Source organism: Elgaria multicarinata, chromosome 10, assembly GCF_023053635.1.
Source record: "Elgaria multicarinata webbii isolate HBS135686 ecotype San Diego chromosome 10, rElgMul1.1.pri, whole genome shotgun sequence".
In the NCBI taxonomy this organism is placed as follows: Eukaryota; Metazoa; Chordata; class Lepidosauria; order Squamata; family Anguidae; genus Elgaria; species Elgaria multicarinata.
The window spans coordinates 4,109,157-4,135,571 of NC_086180.1; the positions used below are offsets into that span (position 1 = coordinate 4,109,157).

The 26,415-nt window shown below is 47.5% G+C and overlaps 1 protein-coding gene across 2 annotated transcripts in view; it reads left to right on the forward strand.

Annotated features, from left to right (window-relative positions):
* LOC134405064 (transcription factor COE3-like) overlaps positions 1-26,415 on the forward strand; it is a 118,875-nt gene that overhangs the window by 25,471 nt on the left and 66,989 nt on the right. For both annotated transcript variants that reach the window (XM_063136132.1, XM_063136131.1), the window contains exons 2-5: positions 15,089-15,245; positions 16,888-16,951; positions 17,632-17,687; positions 20,655-20,728. In XM_063136132.1, the coding sequence (XP_062992202.1) occupies positions 15,089-15,245; positions 16,888-16,951; positions 17,632-17,687; positions 20,655-20,728 (351 nt within the window). The remainder of the gene's footprint in view (positions 1-15,088; positions 15,246-16,887; positions 16,952-17,631; positions 17,688-20,654; positions 20,729-26,415) is intronic.

Sequence of the window (26,415 nt, forward strand, 5' to 3'; positions counted from 1 at the left end):
TGGCCGGGGAACACAAACGAGAGGGTGCTCTTGTATCCATGTCGTCCTTGTAGGCTTCCCACACGTATCTTCAATGATACCCATCTCTATGAAGAGAGACTGAAACAACTGGGCATGTTTAGCCTAGAGAAGAGAAGATTGAGGGGAGACATGAGAGCACTCTTCAAATCCTTGAAAGGTTGTCACACAGAGGAGGGCCAGGATCTCTTCTCCATCCTCCAAGAGGGTGGGACATGGAATAATGGGCTCAAGTTACAGGAAGCCAGATTCCGGCTGGACATCAGGAAAAACTTCCAGACTGTTAGAGCAGTACGACAATGGAATCAGTTACCTAGGGAGGTTGTGGGCTCTCCCACACTAGAGGCCTTCAAGAGGCAGCTGGACAACCCTCTGTCAGGGATGCTTTAGGGTGGATTCCTGCATTGAGCAGGGGGTTGGACTCGATGGCCTTATAGGCCCCTTCCAACTCTACTATTCTATAATTCTATGATCTGGTTGGCCACTGTCTATAGATTTATGTTCCACTATATAGACTTTGGCCTGATCTGGCATGACTCTTCTTATGTCCTTATATTATATTGCAATAGAGAGGTGTTTTAAGATGTTGTGAGGACTACTGCTTGGGCCTGGTCTCAGGGCCAGTCCTACCATTAGGCAAAGTCAAGCCGGCACCTCCAGTAAAATTTCCCAAAACAATGTGCTATCCCCTGCCATCTCTTCCGGTTTCGTCCTGAGTTACTTCCTTGGGCGCTTGAGGGAATATTAGGTTATGGAACCAACTTTGCAGGTTCTGCGGAAGAAATGAGGGAAATGGAGGCTGCACTAGGCATGTGTTCCACTCCGATTAGAACCGGAGAATCAGAAGCGAATTGGCCTGCTCCGCCTTGCCCAGAGGCGGAGTAGAAGTGGACCGCGGACCCCTAGAAGCAAGGCGAGGAGAAGCGCCCATTTTCGGAGCGATCCTCTTTCTGCTGACCGATCCGATCGCCATTTTGAAAAATTTCGCCCATAGGATTGCATTGCGGAAAAGAAAAGGGGATAACTGTGTTGTTTTTGAAGCTATCTTTCTGAAAATTCTTGTGCTTAGAGAGTCATGGCTGGGGGTCATTTTGAGCCTACTCTCAGCACTCTGCGTGGTGCGGTTCGCTTGCAAGAATTTTTAAAAAACTAGGGTAAAGGCGGGAAAAAATTACCTTTTTGATTGCTGAGGGGCAGAGTCAACTCCCGGTCATGATCACATGATCCCAAAGTTGGAGGAGGGGATAGGCAAAACGGGTAACTTGGGATTCTGGGAACTTCTCTTTCTTATTCTGAACGGACTTTTCCCAGTGTTTTTTAAAACAGTAGCCCCACCAAATGCACAAACACAACCTGAAATCATATACTAAGCCAATAATAAGAGATAGAAAAAACACAGCACTGCTACCCACCCTAACTTTGGGGAACAACTGAATAGATGTGGTGCAAGGGGATGAGCTCCCCTAGGGCATGTGGACGTGCCCTCACTCTCCTGTACTTGGAGGGCCATCAGAGCCCTCCAAAGAGTAACCCAGTGAAGCAATGCCTATCATGAGTTGAAGTGAGCGTTTGCTTCTTAAAGACTTGTACCTAGACAGGACCAGTCAAATTGGCAGATGCTTCCCGCTTTGGGCACGTCCACCCCCACCCCCCTTACTAGTAAAAGACAGATATAGCCTTTTTAAAAAAGTTCTTCTTGTTGTTTATTCAGCAACACTGCTGCTTTTAATTCCACCCCTCCTTTGTTTATTTATTTATTTATTTATTTATTCCATTTTCTATGCATTACTGGCTTATCCTTGGCTCACTTCCTTATGCCCCCAGAAATGTCTGCTGCCTGCCTGCCTTCCCTCCGTCCTCCCCTGCCCGCCTCTTAGGGATGGTTTGTGTCTGGCTTTGACTCAGGGGAGAAGTCCTTCCTGCGCTCAATTAGACTTTTGGAAGTTCTAAATCCATTTTTCAAGTGTGGAAGAAGATTCATATTTAGGTTGATCTCTACTCCCCAATTCATGGCATCTTGGGATTTCCTTTGAAATGGCCCCATTGAGCTATCTGCAGGTTTAAGCTCCGCCAAAAATCAGGGAATGATGGAATTGCCTTGTACCTTGGCATGATTGTGGGTCTAGATGGCATCTGTGAGTGTGCCCACTTCCCTTTTTTTATCTCTCCAAATGTCAGACAAGAGTCCACGTCTGCAAATGGGGTGCCCGATTTTCATAAATTCCCCAAAAATCAGGGGATGATGGGACTGCCTTGAGTCTTGGCGTGCATGTGTATCCCTGGATAAGCTATCATGGTGGTGAGTTTGAGGTTTCTAACGTGCAAATTGACGGAGCTATCGAAAGGGGTGTGAATGGGGTGCCCGATTTTCATAAATTCCCCAAGATCAGAGGATGATGGGACTGCCTTGAGTCTTGGCATGCATGTGTATCCCTGGATAAGCTATCATGGTGGTGAGTTTGAGGTTTCTAATGTGCAAATTGACGGAGCTATCGAAAGGGGTGTGAATGGGGTGCCCGATTTTCATAAATTCCCCAAAAATCAGGGGATGATGGGATTGCCTTGAGTCTTGGCGTGCGTGTGTATACATCCATGAGGTGTCATGTTGCCAAACTTGAGGTTTCTAACTTTAACAGAAAAAAAGTTGTATACTTTTTTAGCTTAATGCAAGCCTATGGGGGGGGGGGGGAAACGGAGCTCCGATCCGGATCCAGAGCTCCGCAGCGGAGCGGAGTGGACATAGGCGGAGCGGGGGTGGAGCGAAGCGGCCCAATCCGCAAATCGCGGATCTGGAAGAGAAGCGGAGCGGGGGGTCCGTGCACACCCCTAGGCTGCACTGCTATGTGCCTTTATTACTGAGGACTGAAGCCAGTGGGACTGGGCCTCGGAATAAGCTGCCTCTGAAGTGATATCCAGGCAGGATTGCCAAGTTCCTGGCCTGCCGGAAACTTGATCGGCAGCCATTAGTGGGAGATTACATTTAAACGCCATGTTTAATCACCTCTTGATTTCTGTGGGTCAAGCTGCTGTTAAAGGCACAAGAGAAAGCCAGGTTATTGTGGGTGTGTTTTATAGTCGGAACGCAACTCTGGGTACTGCTTTCACTCATAAAAGCACTTTGTCTGCTTGGGCCTTAAATGCCTTTTTTTCGGTAGGGTTCTCACCACTGTAACATTCACGTGCCAAGTTCAAGCAGTAAGGCGGGGGTCTCCAAAGTGGTGCCCTTAAAATAACCCTCCCTCCTAGCATCTAACCTTGCAGTTTTCTCCTACCTGTTTCGCTAGGGCGACCGTATGGAAAGGAGGACAGGGCTCCTGTATCTTTAACAGTTGTATAGACAAGGGGGATTTCAGCAGGTGTCAGCAGGACGGTCCCTGCCCACAGGCTTACAAACTAAAAAACATGACACAAAAGGAAAGGGGATTGGGAGGGAGGAGGAACCTGGTGAAATTCCCTCTTCATCGCAACAGTTAAAGCTATGGCCTGATTCACAGAGGACAGTCCTCATTTGGAAAGACTGTCAGGGGACAATCCTCTCTATGAAGGTGTCCTCTGTCCTGTCCACTCCAGCCCAGTCCAAGAAGGGAGGACGCCAGGTGCCTTGAAGTTGCCCGTCAACACTTAGCCCCTGAACAGCAGGCTGAGCAGGGCTGGTATACTTAAATGACAGCAATTATTTCTACATTTGCATCTATACATGTAAATCAGTACGTGCGCGTTTTATGCACATCTGTGTCTCCTTTTGTCCTGCTTTTTGGGGGACGTAGATGTCCACTTCACAAGCGGCAAGATAGAAATTGCGAGATAGATAGATAGATAGATAGGTATAGGGTCAGGCAGTAGATCTTCGAATTTGGTCTTTTCAGAAGTTGGCAGATATTCACCAGCCTCCACAAGCCAAGCGTAGAGTTAATTCAGAGTACTGATTTTCCAGCCAGGCCCGGAGGGTTCTTGGAAGGCACTGCAGGGGTTCTGATGGAGCTCTTCGAGGTCTTGTTTGATCCTGTCAGCTCAGAGTCGGCGTGATGAGAGCGAGAAAGCCCAGGCGACTCTGTTACACGGCATGCCAGGTTTTATTACAAGTCGGTTTGAGCTTTGAGCAGACGGTCTCCCGGGAGAGAACCTGGCGGATGCTGTTTCCCGTGAAACAAAATTCAGCGTTCAACATGCAAGGCAGGCTGCAGGGTGGCCCATTCAGTGCTCTGGGTAAAATTGAAAAGCTGGGGGCGGGCGGGTCGGCACCAGGGCGCTGTTAAAAACAAACAAACACTGGAATTCTCAGGAATCCAACTTCTCTGCTAGATTCAGAATTACACTCAGTGGCCTGGTTTGCACATAAGCACAAACCAGAGTACAGGTTGAGTATGGGTTGTTGTTGAATCACGGGTTGTTTTCGAATCGTTTGCTGTCGTTACATGCAGAGCCTGCACTACGGTTTAACTACAGGTTGTTAACTGCAAACAACCCAGGAAGAGAACTCATGGTTTGTTGCTGGGCTTGCCAGGAAACCAGACTGATGTGCTCTTGTCCCAGTCCAGTCGTGCTCACTTGACTTGTGGGGCAGAATGTAGATAAGGAGGTGTATTTGGACACACTTCTCCAGAATGTACATCCCATTGGAAGTAATGGGGTGTTGTCCACTTAATTTGGTATAACTATGTGTCGTTAGGGCTTTCCTACCTTGAAGGGTTGTTGTGAAGTTGAAATGAGGAAGGAAAACCATGTTGGTTGCTTTCAGTTTTGGGGGAAAAGGGCAGGATATAAATTAGATAGATAGATGATTGATAGATAGATAGATAGATAGATAGATATAGGGTGACCATATGGAATAGAGGACAGGGCTCCTGTATCTTTAGCAGTTGTATAGAAAAGTGAATTTCAACAAGTGTCATTTGTCTGCATGCAGCACCTGCTGAAATTCCATCTTCATCACAACAGTTAAAGCTTCAGGAGCCCTGCCCCTTTGAACAGATGCAGTATTTATTTATTTATTTATTTATTTATTACATTTCTATACCGCCCAATAGCTGGAGCTCTCTGGGCGGTTCACAGTAGACGGCAGGGCTCCTGCAGCTTTAACTGTTGTGATGAAGAGGGAATTTCACCAGGCTCCCCATATATACAAACGACACCTGCTGAAATTCCATTTCCTATACAACTGCTAAAGATACAGGAGCCCTGTCCTCTGTTCCATATGGTCACCCTAGATAGATAGATAGATAGATAGATAGATAGATGGATGGATGGATGGATGGATGGATGATTCTGGGTACTGTGCGTGTGGCGTGTAAAAAATTTACAAAAGGGTACAAGGTTGGGAGAGAGAGTTGCAAACATTTTTAATTTCTCTCCTCCCCTCCACCAAAACAAACGAACAAAAAATCCTCCAACTTCTCTTGCATTGAAAAATAAACCTCAGAAAAATTCAGGTCAGCTCTCCTCTAGATGCCTTTTGCAGTTCCAAGGTTCCACGGGATGGATTTTCCGAAGGCTGGTGAGAATGTTCCTCCCTTTCGGACAGGTTGACAATTGCAGGGGTCCAGAATGAACAAAACAAAAGGGGAAAAAAAGATTTTTAAGCAGCCTGACGGGCAGCATCCATTCAGCCACATTCCACCCGCACCGTCCCTCATTGCATGTCAGGTGTTTACTTTCTCCAGGCACTAGAGAGACTTCCAGATCAGCTGTCCATCCCCTCCCCCACCCCAGTTGATTTTTTAAAAAATGGCCTGGGAGCCAAGGACATGGTCCCTCAGCTTCTCTGAGCCACATTTATTGCAAGGTGCTTTGCATTTTGGCCATCAGGGCCATAATTGTCAGGGTCAGGGATGCTTTAGGGTGGATTCCTGCATTGAGCAGGGGGTTGGACTTGATGGCCTTGTAGGCCCCTCCCAACTCTGCTGTTCTATGATTCTATACATTGTGGAGAGGTGGCCTCTATGGCTTCCAACTGCACCAATAGAACAAATGCAATTTATGCGTCCCAGCATGCTGGAGCCTACCTACCAGTTGTAAGTGTTCTCAGCCACAATCTTCCTGGGAATATCCCATAATAGCAGCTTTCACCCCACAATGTCAAAGTGGTCACCTCCAGGCAGAGTTAAAACATTTCTAAGCCCCCTCGATTTCAGTGGGAAAGTTTGGTGCAGGTTTGAATCTTTTCCACTGAAACCGCTGGGCTCGATGGCCTTGCAGGGCCCCTTCCAACTCTGCTATTCTATGATTCTATGATATAAAAGCGCTTTTCTTTGGTCGAATCATGTCCAGAAAAGTAATAGAACAGAAATGAGACAAACACTTTGCATTATTATCTGGCATTCTGTTTTGACGCTCAGCTGCGCAGCAACAAAACTCTTTCCATTAAAGTTTCCCTCAACCTAGGAGGGATGAAAGGGTTTCATTTAGATTTCAAAATGAGGGGTTCAGCAAGTAAATGCAGAGCTAACTCTGGAGTCATTCTTTCTAGGAATGATCTTTCCAGTCGAGGCTGGTGGCTCCGATGTCAGTGGGGTGGTGAATCCACTCTGGGTTTCAGAACCCTGAAGAAGTTATCCCAGGTGTGAAGAAGAACTCCTTTAGCGTTGTAACTGAAACCTGGAGCAGATTCACCACCCCACCAGCGCCAGAGCCACCAGCCTCCTCTGGATCTTAATGGATCACTGTTTGTCATTTACTGGCTTGTTGCATTTATATCCCACCTTTACGTTAATATGGATTTTGGAATTTTTCTTACAGTTTGTTTTTGTTTAATTCCAAGAAAAGCTGCAATGCTTTCCGGTGGCTTCTGGACAGGGCTCCTGTATCTTTAACAGTTGTATTGAAAAGGGAATTTCAGCAGGTGTCCTTTGTATGCATGCAGCACCTGATGAAACTCCCTCTTCATCACAACAGTTACAGTTGCAGGAGCTATACTAGAGTAACCAGATACAAAGGAGGGCAGGGCTCCTGCAGCTTTAAGTGTTGTGATCAAAAGGAAGTTTATTTATTTATTACATTTCTATACCACCCAATAGCCGGAGCTCTCTGGGCGGTTCACAAAAAGTTTCACCAAGTGCTACATGTATACAAATGACACCTACTGAAATTCCCTTTTTATGCAAATGTTAAAGATACAGGAGCCCTGTCCTCCTTTTCATATGGTCATCCTATTTTGGGCCAGTTCAGGCTTCCGGTTCTGACTTTAATAATCTGTATCCTTCTTTCCTGCTTGTATCCCCTCCCCGGGCTATATGAAAAACCCACAACATTCTCTTCCAGTTACTATCCATTTTAGAGATCAAATTATCCTTCATTCGCATCAGGGCCTTTTCTGCAGTGGCCCCAACCATCTGGAATCCCGTCCCTCAAAAGGCTCTGCTTTAACCACTCCCTTCTCCTTTCCAAGACAAAGTTCCCTTGAGCTTTTGGAAGTTGCTTGATTGGCCCTGCTTTTGCTTTTGCTGTGGCTCTTATTTTTAGTTCTTTGATTTATTGTTTTGGATGTGCAAATGTCAAACTGTTATTTTAAAAAGTCTTATTGTAAACTGCTCTGGGGAAATGTTCTTTACTGAAAGGAAGGATACAAATACCATAGATAAATAAAATAAATACAACTAACATTTTTTATACATAATGCCTAGGCTATTTATTTATTTATTTTAAATTAACTCAGCACCTAGAAATCTGAAACTGCCCTTTCACCTTCTATACATTTGATTCTCGCTCCTTGGACTCTGAGATGTTTATCAGTCCAACTTACATTAGGACAACCAAAGACCGCTTCGGCTCTTGGGCGGTAAATAAATGAATAAATAAAACCTTCCCCAGCCTGATGCCTTACAGATGTTTTGGACTTCAATTCCAATGTGCCCCAGCCAGAGTAGCCAGTGGTCAGGAATGCTGGGCGTTGGAGTCCATCTGGAGGGCACCAGTTTGGAGAAGGCTGAGATAGTCCGTCCATTACCTGTGAGCAATCTTGACTTCATGGCCTATTTGACAATATCTGACTCAACGTTAGATGATGATGATGATGATATTTATTTGTAACCCGCCTTATGCCCACTATTGGGCCTCAAGGCGGTATTACAAAGTTTAAAACATACATTTTAAAATATAGGAAAATAAATGTAAAAAAAATAAAAAAAATAAAAATAAAAATACACAACAAAATTATAAGTCAGTAGGGGGAGAAAACAAAACGAAACAAACAAGGGGTCAGGCCCCCGCCTTGGTGTTCGACCCGCCCCCAAAGGTGCCTGCCTCTTAAGCTCCCAGCCCCCAAAAGATGTTGCAGCTCGGGGTGAGATGGTTCTGTGCCGGGACCCTGAGTCTGAGACCCATGGGATGACCCATTTCATACAAAGCATGCAATTTGATGTGGTCCCCACCCCCTAGAGCCGCCGTGCCATCAGCAGAGGAGTCTGGTATTTTTGTTCCAGTGACTGCAGTTGGCTGCACCTCTTGGATTTCTGCCTGTCATGTGGATGTTACTCATAGAATCATACACTCATAGGCTCATAGAATAGCAGAGTTGGAAGGGGCCTACAAGGCCGTCAGCCCCCTGCTCAATGCAGGAATCCACCCTAAAGCATCCCTGACAGAGGGTTGTCCAGCTGCCTCTTGAAGGCCTCTAGTGTGGGAGAGCCCACAAACTCCCTAGGTAACTGATTCCATTGTTGTACTGCTCTAACAGTCAGGAAGTTTTTCCTGATGTCCTGCTGGAATCTGGCTTCCTTTAACTTGAGCCCGTTGTTCTGTGTCCTGCACTCTGGGAGGATCGAGAAGAGATCCTGGCCCTCCTCTGTGTGGCAATCTTTTAAGTATTTGAAGAGTGCTTTCATGTCTCCCCTCGATCTTCTCTTCTCCAGGCTAAACAGGCCCAGTTCTTTCAGTCTCTCTTCATAGGGCTTTGTTTCCAGACCCCTGATCATCCTGGTTGCCCTCCTCTGAACACGCTCCAGCTTGTCTGCGTCCTTCTTGAATTGTGGAGCCCAGAACTGGACGCAATACTCTAGATGACGCATGGTAGTGGTGATGGTGGTGGGGTAGTGATCCTAACCAGTCGTTGCTGTGTCGCTTTCGTGAATCGCGCTTGAGATCCTAAGCCGGAGGGCCATAACCCTTCTGCAGTTGGCACAAAGAGCCAAGAGGTGGCATGTTTGATCAAGTGTGCCTGGAAACATGGTGCCCGTCCCCAGCACCAGCAAGATGGGTGTCCAGGAGGTGCCCGGGGTCAGTGTGCTAATCAGTATAGCTTTCCCCTTGCCCTTGAGAGGAGGCCTGCCATGACACCAGGGGCTTTTAAGAGGAGAAAGCCAAGCACACCCTGAGCCTTTTGGGGCGTTTAATAGACAGAAAGTCAACAGGTGAAGCTTTGTTGATGATGCTTTTGTTATGCTTAGTACTTTACTAGTTCCTGTACATTTTTTTTTAAAAAAAGACAAATCTACATCAATTCTAACAATCTCGTTGCTGAACCTCCCTCCTGAGGAAGGTTGAATTTTCCTGCCCAGCCTCGTGCAGGTAACTGACACTGGAGCTCCACCAGGAAAAAAAAGTTTGCCTTCTCACTTCGAGCAATTTGCATCATCACTAGGGTGACCCTATGGAAAGGAGGACCGGGCTCCTGTATCTTTAACAGTTGTATTGAAAAGTGAATTTCAGCAGGTGTCATTTGTATATATGGGGAACCTGGTGAAACTCCCTCTTCATCATGACAGTTAAAGCTGCAGGAGCTCTGCCCTCTTTTAAATCTGGTCACTCTAATATAGCTCCTGCACCTTTAACTGTGATGATGAAGATGGAATTTCACCAGGTTCTCCATATATACAAATGACACCTGCTGAAATTCCCTTTTCTGTGCAACTGTTAAAGATACAGGAGCCCTGTCCTCCTTTTCATAGGGTCACCCTAATCGTCACTGACATCTCCTTTCATGCCGCATTCCAATTGGAAGATTGTCCCCAAATCCTTTGATGTAGTTGTCGTCATCATCATCATCATCATCATCATCATCATCATCTGGAATTCCCACTAAATCATCTCCAAATATATTGCGTGATGTTCCGAAAAGCAACTGGTCATTGCTAATTCTGTTTCCTTTCCCCCTTCTCTTTCCTGGAGAGCGAGCATATAGGAAGGAGGACAGGGCTCCTGTGTCTTTAACATCTGTGTAGAAAAGGGAATTTCATGTATATGATTTTTTGTATATGAGCCTCGTGTGGTGCAGACTGGTAAGCGGCAGTTACTACAGCCGAAACTCTCCCCACGGCCTGAGTTTGATCCCAGCGGAAGCTGGTTTTCAGGCAGGCGGCTCAGGTCGACTCAGCCTTCCATCCTTCCAAGGTCGGTAAAAGGAGTACCCAGCTAGCTGGGGGAAAGGTAACCACGACTGGGGAAGGCATTGGCAAACCACCCTGCTACGAATTCAGCCAAGAAAACGACAGCGAAAGCCGGCGTCCCTCTAGGAGCCAGCAATGACTCAAGTGCTTGCACAAGAGGTTCCTTTCTTCCTTTGTATGCATGCATCACCTGGTGAAATCCCTTCTTCATCACAACAGATAAAGCTGCAGGAGCCCTACCTGTTTCGTAGCTGGTAACTCTAGTATAGTTCCTGCGGCTTTAACTGTTGTGATGAAGAGGGAATTTCACCAGATGCTGCAGGCATACAAATGACACCTGCTGAATTCCATAGGAGGGGGCCCACCACGCTGAAGGCTCTTCCCCTGGTGGACTCCAGTAGGAGGATGGCTCTATGTGGAACCACCAGTATTAAAGAAGTCAACCAATGGGTAGGTGGGTGCTGTAGCACCCATGTCCTGCTTGTGGGTCCCTGGTCAGTAGCTGGTTGGCTACTGTGTGAACAGAGTGCTGGACTAGAAGGACCCCTGGTCTGATCCAGCAGGGCTCTCCTGATGTTCTTATAGCCTTGTGAACCAGCACGTCCCACTGGCTTACCAGGGATTCCTCAGCCCATCTCTTCACTCCTACCGTGCCCACCGCTATGCGATGCGCCAGCCGTGACTTGAAATGTTTGATTGAACAAATGATCAAATTTACGATAAATCTAAACTCCTAAATTTAGACCCTATGAAAAGGAGGACCGGGCTCCTGTATCTTTAACAGTTGCATAAAAATTGGAATTTCAGCAGGTGTCATTTGTATGCATGCAGCACCTGGTGAAATCCCCTCTTCATCACAACACGTAAAGCTGCAGGAGCCCTGCCCTCCTTTGCATCTGGTCACTCTAGTATAGCTCCTGCAGCTTTAACTGTTGTGATGAAGAGGGAATTCCACCAGGTTCCCCATATATACAAATGACACCTGCTGAAATTCCCTTTTCGATACAACTGTTAAAGATACAGGAGCCCGGTCCTCCTTTCCATAGGGTCACCCTACTTAAATTCAGCTTTAGCCGGTTTCAGATATTTCTGAATAATAATAATAATAATAATGATGATGATGATGATGATGATGATGATGTTGTTGTTCAATAGTCAGGGAATTTCTGAATCAGTAAAACACAGCTTGACTTGGCAAAGGCTGTCATGTCCGTCTAGAAACACTGCCACAAGCAACAAAACAGAGGTGATGATGGTGATATATCTTTTTAAAAAATGGGCCGTAGCTCAGTGATCAGGGACCTGCCTTACATGGGTAAAGTCTCAAGTTCCATCCCCAGTTCATGCGATCTCTCTCACAGCATTCATTTTAATACTTTTTTTTTAAAAAAAAGTCTGTTTATTCCTTTCAGTTCTGCAAAGGCTGAGTGCTTTTGCACTATTTATTTATTTATTATTGCACTTCTATACCGCTCCCATAGCCAGGGCTCTCTGGGCGGTTTACATAAACTCTAAAATTGAGATAAAAACAAGTATACCAATAAAATTCTAAAACACAGAACATACACAGATAAAGCATTAAAAACCGTTAAAAAAAACACTAAACATGTGGTTGATTAAGATGTGCCGCCATATGCCTGGGCAAAGAGGAAAGTCTTAACCTGGCGCTGGAAAGATAGCAGCGTTGGTGCCAGGCAAGCCTCATCAGGGAGATTGTTCCACAGTCTGGGGGCCACCACCGAAAAGGCCCTGTCCCTCGTTGCTACACTCCGAGCCTCTCTCGGAGTAGGCACCCGGAGGAGGACCTTAGATGTTGAACGTAGTGACCGGGTATATCCACGTCGGGAGAGGCGTTCCGTCAGGTATTGTGGTCCCAAGCCGTGTACGGCTTTATAGGTCAAAACCAGCACCTTGAATTGGGCTCGGAAACATACAGGCAGCCAGCGCAAGCGGACCAGAGCAGGTGTTATATGGTCGAACCTTCTGGTTCCCGAAATCAATCTGGCCGCTGCATTTTGCACGAGCTGCAGCTTCCGAACCGTCTTCAAAGGCAGCCCTACGTAGAGCGCATTGTTGGTGGATGTACAAAAAGGTGGGGAGCCCCTGTACCTTTAAGAGGGGCATGATAGAACTCTGCCCTTCTGCCAGGTAATTTTTCCTCACCCTGGCCTGGGTAGCTGCACCAGGCCTCATCCTCTCTGCGCTCTGTTAAAAGCACAGGAGCCCTGCTGTGCTGCCCTACTTTGCATCTGATTGCTCAGTCTGGTTTTAGAGAATGAAACCGGCAGGGGCTGGAGGGTGATTCGGTCTTCAATCGGCACAAATTCCCGCCGGGCCGTCAGCCGGGCCTCCTGACTGACCAGATCAACCACCCTCCGTGTGTGCAGCTGCTCGGGACCTATGCGTTGAACATGCAGTGATTATGTATACATGGCAGCATGTGACTTTTCAGGCACTTTTCTATTTTTAGCTTATGAGAAAGAGACGTTTTCCGTCGGCTCTCTGATCTCCAAAACTCCTAGCAGTACCCATTTCCCTTCTTGCCAAAAAACAGGTGGACGGGTTACAGCTCGTAGAACTCACCAAAGGCACTGTGCACTTTGTTTCATTAATTTACTCTGCTGGTCCGTTTTATTGTGGCCTGGCTCTTCCTGCAAGGAGTTCAGAGAGAGGCACCCACCTGTCTCCCCAAGTGCTCTCCTGTCGTTGTGCTCTGCACTGTTAGTGTCACAATGAATTGCACCTTATCCAACGCGTTTATTCGGTCTCTGGCCCACGCAGGGCCTTCCTGGGACCTTGAACGGGCGCCACCTACAAGCTTATCAGTCCCACCAAGGACACATTTTGAAGTGGCCAAGTGTTCACGCCTCCCCAAGCCACACGCTTATGACATCCCAAGTCGCTGTGTGGACAGCGTGGTCGTTTCGTGCGCATTCAGTGCACCCCCAAACGTGAGGGTGAGATCTGAATGGCAGCATAGTGCCGCTAGGATTTGGATTTGACTTGGGTCAAAACCAACACAGCTTCTTGGGGCGGTTTCAAGACTAGCGGATTTATTGTGGTATGGACCTTTGTATACCAAGGTTGCCTTCTTAAATGTAGAGCCCCTGCCAAAGGAAGTGAGGCAGGTGGCTACTAGGAGGAGGGCCTTCTCTGCTGTGGCACCCCGGCTGTGGAATGAGCTCCCCAGAGAGGTCCGCCTGGCGCCTACACTGTACTCCTTTCGTCGCCAGCTGAAGACCTTTTTATTCTCTCGGTATTTTAACACTTAATTTTAACTTAAATCTAAATTTTACTGTTCTAACTCTGTATTTTAATCTTATCTCAATTTTTGCTGCGTGGTTTTATCCTGGTTGTGCTTTTTATACTGTATTTTGTATTTGTGCTTTTAACCTGTTGGTTGTTTTATTATGGTTCTAATTTTTGTGAACCGCCCAGAGAGCTTCGGCTATTGGCGGTATAAAAATGTAATAAATAAATAAAATAATAAAATAATAGAGCGGGAAAGAATGAGACAGAGTGGGAAGAGGAAAACGGTGAGCTTATGCGTGTATCAGGACCCACAAGTGCCCCACAAAATATCTTCTCCTGCCTTCCCTAGGCTCTGTCCCACCTTGAAATAGCTTAAAAATCTGTGCTAGGGGCTAGCGCAGAGCATGTTTGGCGATGGCCCCAATATTTCGAACCTCTCTGTGTACTAAGTTCCAGTCTTTTTGGAAGTCTGCCAGGACATCATTCGCTTTTTTTCAGATGTTGCATGACTAGGGTGACCATATGAAAAGGAGGACAGGGCTCCTGTATCTTTAACAGTTGCATAAGCAAGGGAATTTTAGCAGGTGTCATTTGTATGCATGCAGCACCTGGTAAAATTCCCTCTTCATCACACCAGTTAAAGCTGCAGGAGCTATACTAGAGGGACCAGATTTAAAAGAGGGCAGCTTTAACTGTTGTGATGAAGAGGGAATTCCACCAGGTTCTTATATATACAAATGACACCTGCTGAAATTCCCTTTTCAATAGAGCTCTTCAAGACACAGGAGCCCTGTCCTCCTTTTCATATGGTCACCCTAGGCATGACTGAAGTTTTAAAGCCTGGATTTTGCATATCTCTAAAGAGCCCTCCATCTGCACCAGCCTCCCTCAAGCTAGTGCCTTCCATTTGTGGTGGACTGCAACTCCCATCATCCCCAGACATGCTGGAGTTGCAGTCCATGACATCTGGCCGGCACTGCCTTGGAGCAGGCTGGCCTACATCCTTCTTTGTCCATTCGGATCAGCATGTGCGTCCCATCCGTTGTTCTTAAAGGAGCTTATTATATTTGTGACATGAGGGCCTTAGCTAGACCCAAGGCTTATCCCGGGATCGTCCCGGGGTCATCCCTGTTCATGTAGATGACACAAAGGATATCCCGGAAGCAGGCAGGGACGACCCTGGGATAAACCTTAGGTCTAGCTAAGGCCTTGGAATGGAGCCCTTTTCCCGTTACGGCTGCATTCTCACGAAATGGAGCCTTTGATTCTTTTTACCGGTTGTTCAGCCTTGCTGGCATTTGGGAGGGATTGTGGAACTTCCCAGTTTTGTCACGCCTTGCAGCAGGTGCCCTCGCCGCCGTCTGACGTCACGCTGAGTCCTGTTCCAAAATGAGATCAATAGCTGCTCTAGTGGGGGAGGGGGGGCGTTTCCTGGCCGCTGCCCCCCCCCCCCCGGGCGCCATCTCAAGACCTGCCTCTGTTTTGTTTCCCCCCTGCAGCGGCGTTGGGCTGGCTCGGGCCCATTTTGAGAAGCAGCCTCCCTCCAACCTCAGGAAGTCCAACTTCTTCCACTTCGTGCTGGCCATGTACGACCGGCACGGGCAGCCGGTGGAGATTGAGAGAACGTCTTTCATCGACTTCGTGGAAAAGGACAGAGTAAGAGGCCCCTGTTTCTCTTGCTCTCCCTGCCAAAGGCTCAGGGAATCAGAGCCTCACCAAGAAGCCCAAGGCGTCTCAGGGCAAGCCACAGCCATCCGTGGCTTTCCCCATACAGTGCCCGGGACGTCAGCTGCACCTCTGGGGGGTTGTCAAAACATGGCAGCTGCCTGGCGCCAATGGAGGCTGGTGGCTCCGATGTCAGTAGGGCAGCGAATGAGCTCAGGGTTTTCAGTCAGAACTCCAAAGGAGCGATCCAAGGATCGCTCCTTTGGAGTCCTGACTGAAACCCAGAACTGATTCACCGTCCCACTGACATCTTAACCACCGGCCTCCACTGTCTGGCACCAGTGCGCTGTGTAAAGTGGGCCCTGGGCAGGTGTGGACGATGGGCCCTGCCCAACATGGCATCCGGCCAAGGACAGATGCCCAAGTAGGGGAACCACATGCAAAGGGGGTATTGGTGCCCCCTACCACCGGCAGTTGTGTATAAGAGGTTGTAATCCAATGCCCATAGAATCATAGAATAGTAGAGTTGGAAGGGGTCTGTAAGGCCATCTAGTCCAACCCCCTGCTCAATGCAGGGATCCACCTTAAAGCAACCCTGACAGGTGGTTTCCAGCTACCTCTTGAATGCCTCTAGTGCGGGAGAGGCCACAACCTCCCTAGGTAACTGGTTCCATTGTCGTACTGCTCTAACAGTCAGGAAGTTTTTCCTGATGTCCAGCTGGAATCTGGCTTCCTTTAACTTGAGCCCGTTGTTCCGTGTCCTGCACTCTGGGAGGATCGAGAAGAGATCCTGGCCCTCCTCTGTTTGACAACCTTTTAAGTATTTGAAGAGTGCTATCAGGTCTCCCCTCAATCTTCTCTTCTCCAGGCTAAACATGCCCAGTTCTTTCAGTCTCTCTTCATAGGGCTTTGTTTCCAGAGCCCTGATCATCCTGGTTGCCCTCCTCTGAACCTGGGAGGAAGCCCCGTTGAACTCAGTAGGTCTTAAGTTCTGAGTATGCATGCATAGGCTTGCTCTGGAGGCACATCAGCCACAGAACAAGAACTCCTGTGTTCGAATCTCACCTCTGCTATTTTTAGATTGTTGGTTGTTTTTATGCTCTTCATGATTTTAATTTTTGTGAACCGCCCAGAGTGCTTCGGCTATTGGGCGGTATAAAAATGTAATAAATAAATAAATATAAACTCTTGAGATCCCTTGTTCCTGCAGCCCCCATTTGCAATATGGGGAGGACATTATTTTATTTATTTATTTCTATTATATGGTGTAGAAAAGAAAGAGGAAAAGAGAGAAATATTTCTGCTGTTGTTGTTAATTTCCCCATATTGCACTCAAGAGGTAGTATCCCATGTTTGTCCTACTTAGAGTAGACCCATTTAAATGAACGAGACATCATTTAAAGTAAGACTAACATTAGAGACCACTCAAGGCTGCATACATAATTCTCTCCCACCCACCTCCATTTTATCCACACAACAACCCTGTGAGGTGGATGAGGCTGGGAGAGGAAGCGACTGGCAGAAGATCCCTCCGCAGAGAGCTTCCTGGCTGAGTGGGGATTTGAATCGGGGTCTCTCCAGTCCAAGGAGGCATCGCTTCTCACCACGTTGCCCTCTTCCCTCCTTCTTCCAGGAGCAGAATGGAGAGAGAACCAACAACGGAATTCACTACCGGTTACAGCTGCTGTACAGCAACGGTGAGGAATGTGTGGTCGAGGAAGGATCCTGAGTTCGAAACAGCCTAGATGGGAAATATATATATTATATTTCAGAGCTCTGAAGGTGGTTTGGAAGAGGGGCGTTGAAAGAGGCTACTTTTAGCGTTCCTGAGACAGGTTCTTGGGATGAAAGAGGGCAGCCCCAACTCCCAGAAACCCAACCCAATGCATCTGGGTCAACCTCTTCATCCCAGCACTAGATTAAACTCCTACATTGGGCCAAAGAGCCAGATCTCTTGTTACCCTGCTGAGGATGCTGGGACCCCATTGCTGAGAGTCCGCCATGGGTAACGGTGCGCTTGAAGACGCACACTTGGAGGCCTTTCGGTGTTGCCAAGGAATGACAAAACCACTTTCTCTTGGATCCTGCATGGCGGCCGTACGGATATGGTAGTCCTGGTGGCACAATGGGGGTTAAGGATCCAGGATGCTCAACGGCGATGCTAAACTACAATCCCCAGCATTTTGGGGGGCGAGGAGGGAAGCCATGGCAGTCGAAGCGACATAAAAGCGGTGGGTGTTCTTAGTGTAGATCTGCGCAGAGGACTCTCAGGAGCTGACTCATCCTCTGCCACCGCTTCTCCTGACGGCCTTGGTTGCCTCCTCTGCCTTTCCAACCCAAAGGGTCTCCAAATTCCTCCCTCTTTGCTTCCTCACAGGACTTCGGACTGAGCAGGACCTGTATGTACGGCTTATCGACTCTATGTCCAAGCAGGTAACAGCGCCCAGTGCTGGAGATGTTGTGTGGGGGGAGCTTCCCTGCCTATTTGTCCACATTAAAGGGGGCAGAGTGCGCATTTGTGGGGCGAGAGGTGTATATAGGCCCTTGATATACAGCAGGAAACATTTCCTCACGCTTTGAAGAACTCATGAACAGAACGTTGCTTCAAATGTGGCAGCTGGGGTTGCCACGCTGCAACTTGGGGGTTATCCACTCAACAATTTCTTTATTTACTTATTTATTAATATATTATCGATTTGACATAATGTTGTGCTGCTCCTCAGCTAAGAAGGCTCTTTGAGAGGCATACATGTCCTCCATTAAAGACAGTCCCCACCTACAGGCATTTAGGTCTAAAAGACATGACAGCCAAGACATCCCCCTCCAAACGGCCTGCTGGAATGGCAGCTGGAACAGCGCATATCATTGGCATCCTCCAAAGCATTCTGGGAATTGCAGGCCGGTGCAGATGCTGAGGAAGACCTCTCTTTGCAGAACTACGTTTCCCAGGGTCCGTTGGGAAGAAGGAATAAATATGCTTAAATCTTTGGACCAAGGCTGGTATCCATTGTTAGCCCTACATAGAGTAGATCCATTGAAATGAATGCGACAAGTTAGTCATATCTGACCTAAGTCTCATTCATTTCAATGGGTCTACTCTATGCACGGCTAACATTGGCTCCTACCCCAGATATGTCTGTGGGGAACCTGGCCTCACCTTAGAGCAGCGATGGAAGGAAGCCAGCAAGGACAGTTATGGTCCCGTTGGTATAAGGTGGCGTGGTGGTGCGCGGGTACCACCATAATCCATAACAGCCTTCCCCAACATCGTGGCCTCAAAACCTCTTGGACTGCAACTCCCATCATTCCCAGCCAATAGTTAGGAATGCTGGGAGTTGTTATCCCAAACCTCAAGAAGCTACCAGATTGGGGGAGCTCCTTCCCCAAAGGCCCCATCCTTGTGGGAGATGGCGCTCACCTTCGTGCCACGCCGGCAGGATGAGTGCAAATGGCAGTGAGTCTGGTGCTCTGGCAAGCCCACTGAGAGAGCAGCCCCTCCCTTGCAAACAATTGGAAGATGCTTCATTAATCTTCGCCATCATTAATCAACACCGTTGAACGAGGAGGCGGCTTGTGTCGGCCTGTGTCACAGCTGATGCGGATGGCAAGGGAGAAGCCTGTTGGGCTTAACACTCACTTAGCACCAGGATCACGGAGGCATCGCACACCCTTCCCCAGGGGGCTCACGCTGAGGTGCTCCATCTGCGCTGTGCCCCTTCAGACCGTACGTGGCTTCTCTTAGGATCTGTTCTTCCATTAAGATTTTTTTTTTAAAAAAAAATCCCTTCACGTAGAAAACGCACATGGATTAGATCCAGACTTAGTCATACTTCGAGTAGACCTATTGAAATCAACAGGACTTCAGTTCATCATTGTTAGTTCAACTCCCACTGATTTAAGTGGGTCTGCTCTAGCTCTGGCTAAATCTGGATGTCACCCAGTGTTGGGAGAAGGAGTCTAGCTTTGCATTCTTCCTGACATGCTAGCTTTCTGGGTGCCAGAATGAGGAAGTTCTATCAAGTGGAGGAGGCCAGACGCAGTTTGACCTCTTCGGTGAGAACACAGCCTTAACCCCCAAAATACTGGTTTACAGAGAAATGCAGCCATGGGGTCACACATAGGTAGGGTGACCATATGGAAAGGAGGACAGGGCTCCTGCAGCTTTAAATGATGTGATGAAGAGGGGATTTCACCAGGTGGTGCAGGCATATAAACGACACCTGCTGAAAATCCCTTTTCTATACACTGTTAAAGATACATATGGTCACCCTACCCATAGGACTAACACCCTTTAGAATCATAGAATAGCACGTTGGAAGGGGCCTACAAGGCCATCGAGTCCAACCCCCTGCTCAATGCAGGAATCTACCCTAAAGCATCCCTGACAGATGGTTGTCCAGCTGCCTCTTGAAGGCCTCTAGTGTGGGAGAGCCCACAACCTCCCTAGGTCACTGGTTCCATTGTTGTACTGCTCTAACAGTCAGGAAGTTTTTCCTGATGTCCAGCTGGAATCTGGCTTCCTTTAATTTGAGCCCGTTATTCCGTGTCCTGCACTCTGGGAGGATCGAGAAGAGCTCCTGGCCCTCCTCTGTGTGACAACCTTTTAAGTATTTGAAGAGTGCTCTCATGTCTCCCCTCAATCTTCTCTTCTCCATTTAAATAGGATTGTCTTCCAAGCAAACATGCTCAGGGCCAGCGTATGCATATGAATGTTTTCAAGTGTTAGGCACAGGCCTGTAGATACTCTGTCAGATTATCATCCAAGAGTAGGATTTCATATCTTCCGCGCAATGCAGCGCCTAAAGGCTGGCGCGGAACATTAAAGCAAGAATTAGGAGAGGCTGTGCCGAACACTGGCTGTAGCATGTACTTAGGCCATAGCTAGACCTAAGGTTCATCCCTGGATCGTCCAGGGGTCAAACCTGTTCATCTAGGTGACACACAGGGGATCCAGTGCTCAGGCAGGGGTGAACCCTGGATGATCCCAGGATGAACCTTAGGTCTAGCTGTGGCCTTAGTTATGCATTTATTTAATATATTTTTTGGCCACCTCTCAGGGCAGAAGCTCTTGCGATGCAATAAAATACATAAAAACCGTTGAAATATTCGAAGCAATAAAAACATAAATGCAATGGAATTGCAATAAGTGCTGTAGCTCGGACCTGAGAAACTGTGCAAGTTTATAGTCCTTATGACTGCATGGTGGAAACTCAGAAAGTTGTGGATTAACTATGGGACCTCCAGGTAATGGGGGAGGGGGAGGAGGGGGGTTGGGTTAATCAGCAAGCATGTGCTGGGCCCACGGAAAACATGCCCATGTGCCACAGCATTCAGGCTCTGAGCTTTCGAAGGCTGCACATCCCACGTTAACTGCCCCCTTCTCTTCCGCTCCATTTTCAGGCAATCATCTACGAAGGGCAAGACAAGAACCCAGAGATGTGTCGTGTGCTGCTGACGCACGAGATCATGTGCAGGTGAGCCTCTCTCCCCTTCTGATCTGGTTTAATTCTCTATGGACTAACTAGCAATAACCCGTGGCTAGCTTTTATTATCGAGAGGATGATGAGTAAATACTGTGTGCCGTTCTGGCATTTATAGAGAAGGATGTGGTACCCCTGAGTACGCCTTTAGGTCAACAGCCACCATTCAGTCCTATAGGGCAACCTTCCTCAACTTGGTGTGGGATGTGTGGGATGACAACTCCCATCATCCACTGGATAGCTCAGCCTCAGCCTCCCCACCTCCATCTTCAATCCAAGGGATGATAACCCTGTTCTACCTTCCAGGGTTGTGGTAATGATTACAGCTAGAGAGTGTAAGGCCTTAGCTAGCCCTAAGGTTTATCCCGGGATCGTCCCGGGGTCATCCCTGTTCATGTAAATGACACACAGGGGATCCCGGGAGCAGGCAGGGATGACCCCGGGACGATCCCGGGATAATCCCGGCCAGGCTATCTGAAGGAACGCTTCCTCCCATATGTACCTGCCCGGACCCTAAGGTCCTCCTCAGGGTCCTTCTCCACGAGCCCCTGCCAAAGGAAGTGAGGCAGGTGGCTACCAGGAGGAGCAGGGCCTTCTCTGCTGTGGCACCCTGGCTATGGAATGAGCTCCCTAAGAAGGTTCGCTTGGCACCTACATTATATGCTTTTAGACGCCAGGCAAAGACCTTTTTATTCTCCCAGCATTTTAACAGTCTATAAATAAATTTTAACTCGGTGTTTTAAATTTGTAATTTTGCATTGCTGCTGTTTTTATCTGGTTGAGCTTTTATATTGTATTTTATAGTACGGTTTTATGCTGTTGTTTTATACTTTGAATGTTTTTAATTTTTGTGAACCGCCCAGAGAGCTCCGGCTATTGGGCGGTATAGAAATGCAATAAATAAATAAAGAAAGAAATAATAAACCTTAGGTCTAGCTAAGGCCTAAGTGAAGGGCCTTGAACCTGTGAAAGTGTTATTCAGAGCATGTATGAATACCAGCCTTGTTCATGGGTTGCTGATTCTTACAACCAAGGGTGGATGGGTGAAGAGAGTTGAACTCCACTCTTTTCCCACTGGCCACTGTGTGAACAGATCCCTTGGTTTGATCCAGCATGGCTGTTCTTAAGTTGCCTGCCTTACCTACCTGTGCTCCCCCAAGGCATTTTTTCCTCCTCTGGCTCTGACACTGAAAGTGAGCCAGTTTGTGGCATGAGGGGAGGGCTTTCAGTCATGGGAATGGGTTCAGCTGAGATCCACTTTTTGAGTGGGTTCAGACAACACAATAACCCATGGTAGTTTAAAAAGCTGACGGGTGGTTATTTAACCTGCCATAGGCTATCGTGTTGTATGGAGGGAGTCTTTTTAACCAACAGTTGCTTATTTGGCCAAATTAACCAACACAAATAACCAATGCTGTGCTGACTTGGCTATTTGAAACACTGTTGGTTATCGTGTTGGGAAGAGGCTACCGCTGGTTATTTCGTCAGCCACGGAGTTGCAAGGCAAGAGCTGTCAAAGCAGCTAGTCCAGCTGGCAGGATGGATTTTCAGCAGCAATGGCTGATGGGATATTAGCAGGAGGACTGAGGGGGGAGAGAGGGTGGGGGATGAGTGAGTCAACTCAGTGTGGACTAATAGTCAACTCTACACTGATCCTAATCCACACCATGGTTGATTATTTTCGGGTTGTGTGCGGAATAACCCCTAGATAAACAACTGTGGAGTTGATTCTTACCCCACCGTTGACTATTGTGTTGTCTGAACGCAGCCTTTGATCCAGAACTTCAATACACCCCCTCCATTTTATAAATTAATGTCTCTCTTGGCCCCCAGATGGCCACCCTAACCCCGGCTAGTAACCCACCACTCGCCACGCTGCACCAGCCGCCTGAACCTTCCTTGAGCCACCAGCCGAGTGCCAGGACCCGGGTCGATCCGCTGAGCCAGGGGTTGGGAGCGTTTCCTCTGCTCCACCAAGTTCCCTGGTGTCCCATTAACGCCTGCCTTGTTTACGACACTCGTGCGCGGTGTTTGTGCAAATTAGCACGGCTGCCTCGGAGCCAACTTTCATGGCTAATTGATCTCCAGGAACCTTGCTAACGATCCCAGGGGCTAAGGGAATAGATGGCAGGCGCGGGTGGGGAACTCGCCGAGGAGAGGTGGAAACATCTCGGCTCAGATCTCAGCATCTCGGTTTTGTTTATGCAACCGCGGGTGGAATTGCCGCTCCCCTGACGGGAGTGGGGTGAATTTAGAGCTCTCGGTTGTTTATCCGATCAGTTATTAATTATATTTAATGCGCACAACAGTACCTGGTGGAGTTATTAAAAGAACTGAAAACGAACGGGGTTCTCCGATATCATGGCGTCGAAGTGCTGGGCGTCCTAAAATTGAGACACCTTCTCAAGGGACAGTAAAGTCACCTTCTCTGTTTTCCTGCATCTGTGATGACACTCACACTAACCCACAAAATCCATGTTAAAACGTTCACTTTTTTTTTCCAATTGCCATACTCACTGGTTTTCTTGTGCAAGTGCGCCGTGCTGAATTAGACCAATCTTGTGCTGAAACCTGGCGTTTGGTACACTTTTTAGGGCGTGGATGGCTTTTTCGCCCTCTGCTTGTCTTCTTTTTTTCTAGCGGGTCTCTTCTTTGTTTAACATACCTGCGGCCAGCAGCAACTCAACAGGTGGAGTGTGTTTTTTCCCGGCGAGATGATGTGAAGCTGAAAAAAACCCTCCCTGTTGAATGTTTGCCTGTCAGGCAGCCGAATCCACCCAGCCTGGACAGGTAGAGACTTCATTGATCACATCCTAGCCAGTTTGGGGGCAGTGATTGGAGTTCATCAGATTGGCTAGGATCCGATCAATATCGCCCATCAGTGCTTTTTGTGGCGCAGTGAACAAGACTGGAAAGTAAACCTGCCTCTTGGGTATCTCTTCCTTCACCCTCTTTTGCCCCACAATAATGCCACCATTCCCCAATACAACTGTCTCTACTGCCCTCTTAATAAAAAAAAAAGCAAAGAAAATTCACGTCCCGTTTTAAGGTCTGTACAGTAGCATCAGAAGAAAAAAAGCAAATGTAATCCAACTCGATAACAGCATCAAAAATTGCTGGGTGGGGGGAAAGCAGCCAATTAATAGAAGTATAGCTTCCAAATCACATGACGTCCTGGTTCCTCACTATTCGGCCCTGGTTAGGCCTCATCTAGAGTATTGCGTCCAGTTCTGGGCTCCACAATTCAAGAAGGATGCAGACAAGCTGGAGCGTGTTCAGAAGAGGGCAACCAGGATGATCAGGGGTCTGGAAACAAAGCCCTATGAGGAGAGACTGAAAGAAGTGGGCATGTTTAGCCTGGAGAAGAGAAGATTGAGGGGAGACATGATAGCACTCTTCAAATACTTAAAAAGTTGTCACACAGAGGAGGGCCAGGATCTCTTCTCGATCCTTCCAGAGTGCAGGACACGGAATAACGGGCTCAAGTTAAAGGAAGCCAGATTCCAGCTGGACATCAGGAAAAACTTCCTAACTGTTAGAGCAGTACGACAGTGGAATCAGTTGCCTGGTGAGGTTGTGGGCTCTCCCACACTAGAGGCCTTCAAGAGGCAGCTGGACAAGCATCTGTCAGGGATGCTTTAGGGTGGATTCCTGCATTGAGCAGGGGGTTGGACTCAATGGCCTTGTAGGCCCCTTCCAACTCTGCTATTCTATGATTCTATAAGAGAAAAAGCAAAGAGTTTGGATGAATCCGACAAAGAGAGCTAATTTTCAAGGGGAAGGAAGTGAAAGGAAGCGGACCTTAGGGATGGAGGATTTGTCCAAGTTGAAGCAAGCCGGTGAAATTCTGCCAAAGTAGGTGGCGCTGGCCCGGAGTCTAATATCCGTTGTAAGTCACTTTTCCTTACGCTGAGCTTTGGTGTATTCTGGTTGTCAGGAATTTCCGTTCTGGCTGGGAGTGGGGGAAAGACCACAACGTTAAAACAGACACACTCCCCCGTGGTTTTATGGGGTTCAGAGCGCTGGTTTAGACCACCCTGTGGCCCATTTCATACAAGTGAGTCAGTCCACTTTCCCTGCATTTGGGGAAGGACAGCTGACTGTGCGAATGGCTCCCAGGAAAAGTGCCCCTGGCTTGAGTTGTTACGAAAGCCATGTCTGTAGGGTTGGCCCATTCATCCACGCAAGTTGAGGTCGCTGCCTTCGAGGGATACTCTTTAGGGCCGGCTCTACCATTAGGCGGAGCGACGCAATCGCCTCAGGCGGCAGATGTTGGGAAATGGCACAAGGTGTTGTGGGTTATGGTTGAAGGGATCTGTGGGGAGGGAGGGGAGAGACAGTGGCTCAGTTCAGACAACACATTAGTCAACGCAGTGTGAAAACTCCACTCAACCACTGAGTTTTTAGGGGGTTCTCCCCTCACACAACATGTACTAACTCCACCGTTGTGTGACTGTGGGCTACCGTGGAGTTGAGTAAAAGCCATTGTGACATTTGATTGACAGTTCTTCCACCCTCTTGCCTCCCCCGGTCGTCCCAATGGTATCCCATCAGCCATTGCTGGGGAAAAAAACCCACCAATCCCGGTGGCTCTCCTAGAGCGGCACTCGCTCCTTTCGCCGTTCTTGCCAGGGAGCAATGTAGCCAGTGGGAAAAGTCAACTCAACGCAACTCAAAACTCCACGAAACCCTCCACACAACACACAACACAACAGTTGTGCTGCAACTGTCCGCTGTACAGCGTGGATATTCAGTGTGAAGTGTTTTCCAAATAAAAAGCCTTTTGCAGCAAGTGGTTAGTGAGTGTGTTTAAACCGTGGTTATGTAGCCACCATGGTTAGAAATGATTCGCACAAAAAGCTAAGTCATGGTTCACACAACACACTAAGCCATAAAGTTTAATTCAGAATGTTTAACCACCGTGGCTTAACGAGTCATCTGAACAGGGTCTTTGTGTAGAGTAAGTGTCAGTGGGGATGGATGGACAACCTCAATACAGCTTAAAAACAAAACTAACACAGGATGATGATTTCACCAGGGCAAAGCGAAGGCAAAGCTGGATATGACCCTATGTCTTATTCCTTTTCTATCCGAGTTGTTTCTGTTGAATTTAAGTGTGGCAGATCTACTCTGGATTAATATTTCCATCAGGCTTCCCCAACCTGGTGGCCTTCAGATATTTTGGACCAGCAAGGCCAATGGTTAGGGAATCTGGGAGTTGAAGTCCCAAACGTCTGTTTGGTGAAGGCTGATCAAGAGGTATTGCTCAGTTTTAAATACCTTGTTCCAATTCCTGGAGAGGATTTATTTTACTTGTTTTTAAAATCTGTAGTGGAGGCTTGAACATTATTGCTGTAATAATAATAATAATTTATTTCTTACCCACCTCTCCACTTAGATCAAGGCGGGGAACTACAGCGAATATAAAACACATTAAAAACTGATTAAAAACATAGCATACATGTTTAACATCCTTAAAACATCCTAAAAACATTCTAAATATATAATGTATTTATGTTTTTGCATCTGTTGCATGATCTTAATGAAGTTGGGTTTTCTTATTAAAATAAAAGGAAAAGCGTAAGAGTGTGCCCCGTGGTTGAAAATTAGTCTTAAAAGGCAGATGTTGTTGGTCTGCTTTTGGCTTTGGGGTTTATTGCATGACAAGGATGGTAATGAGG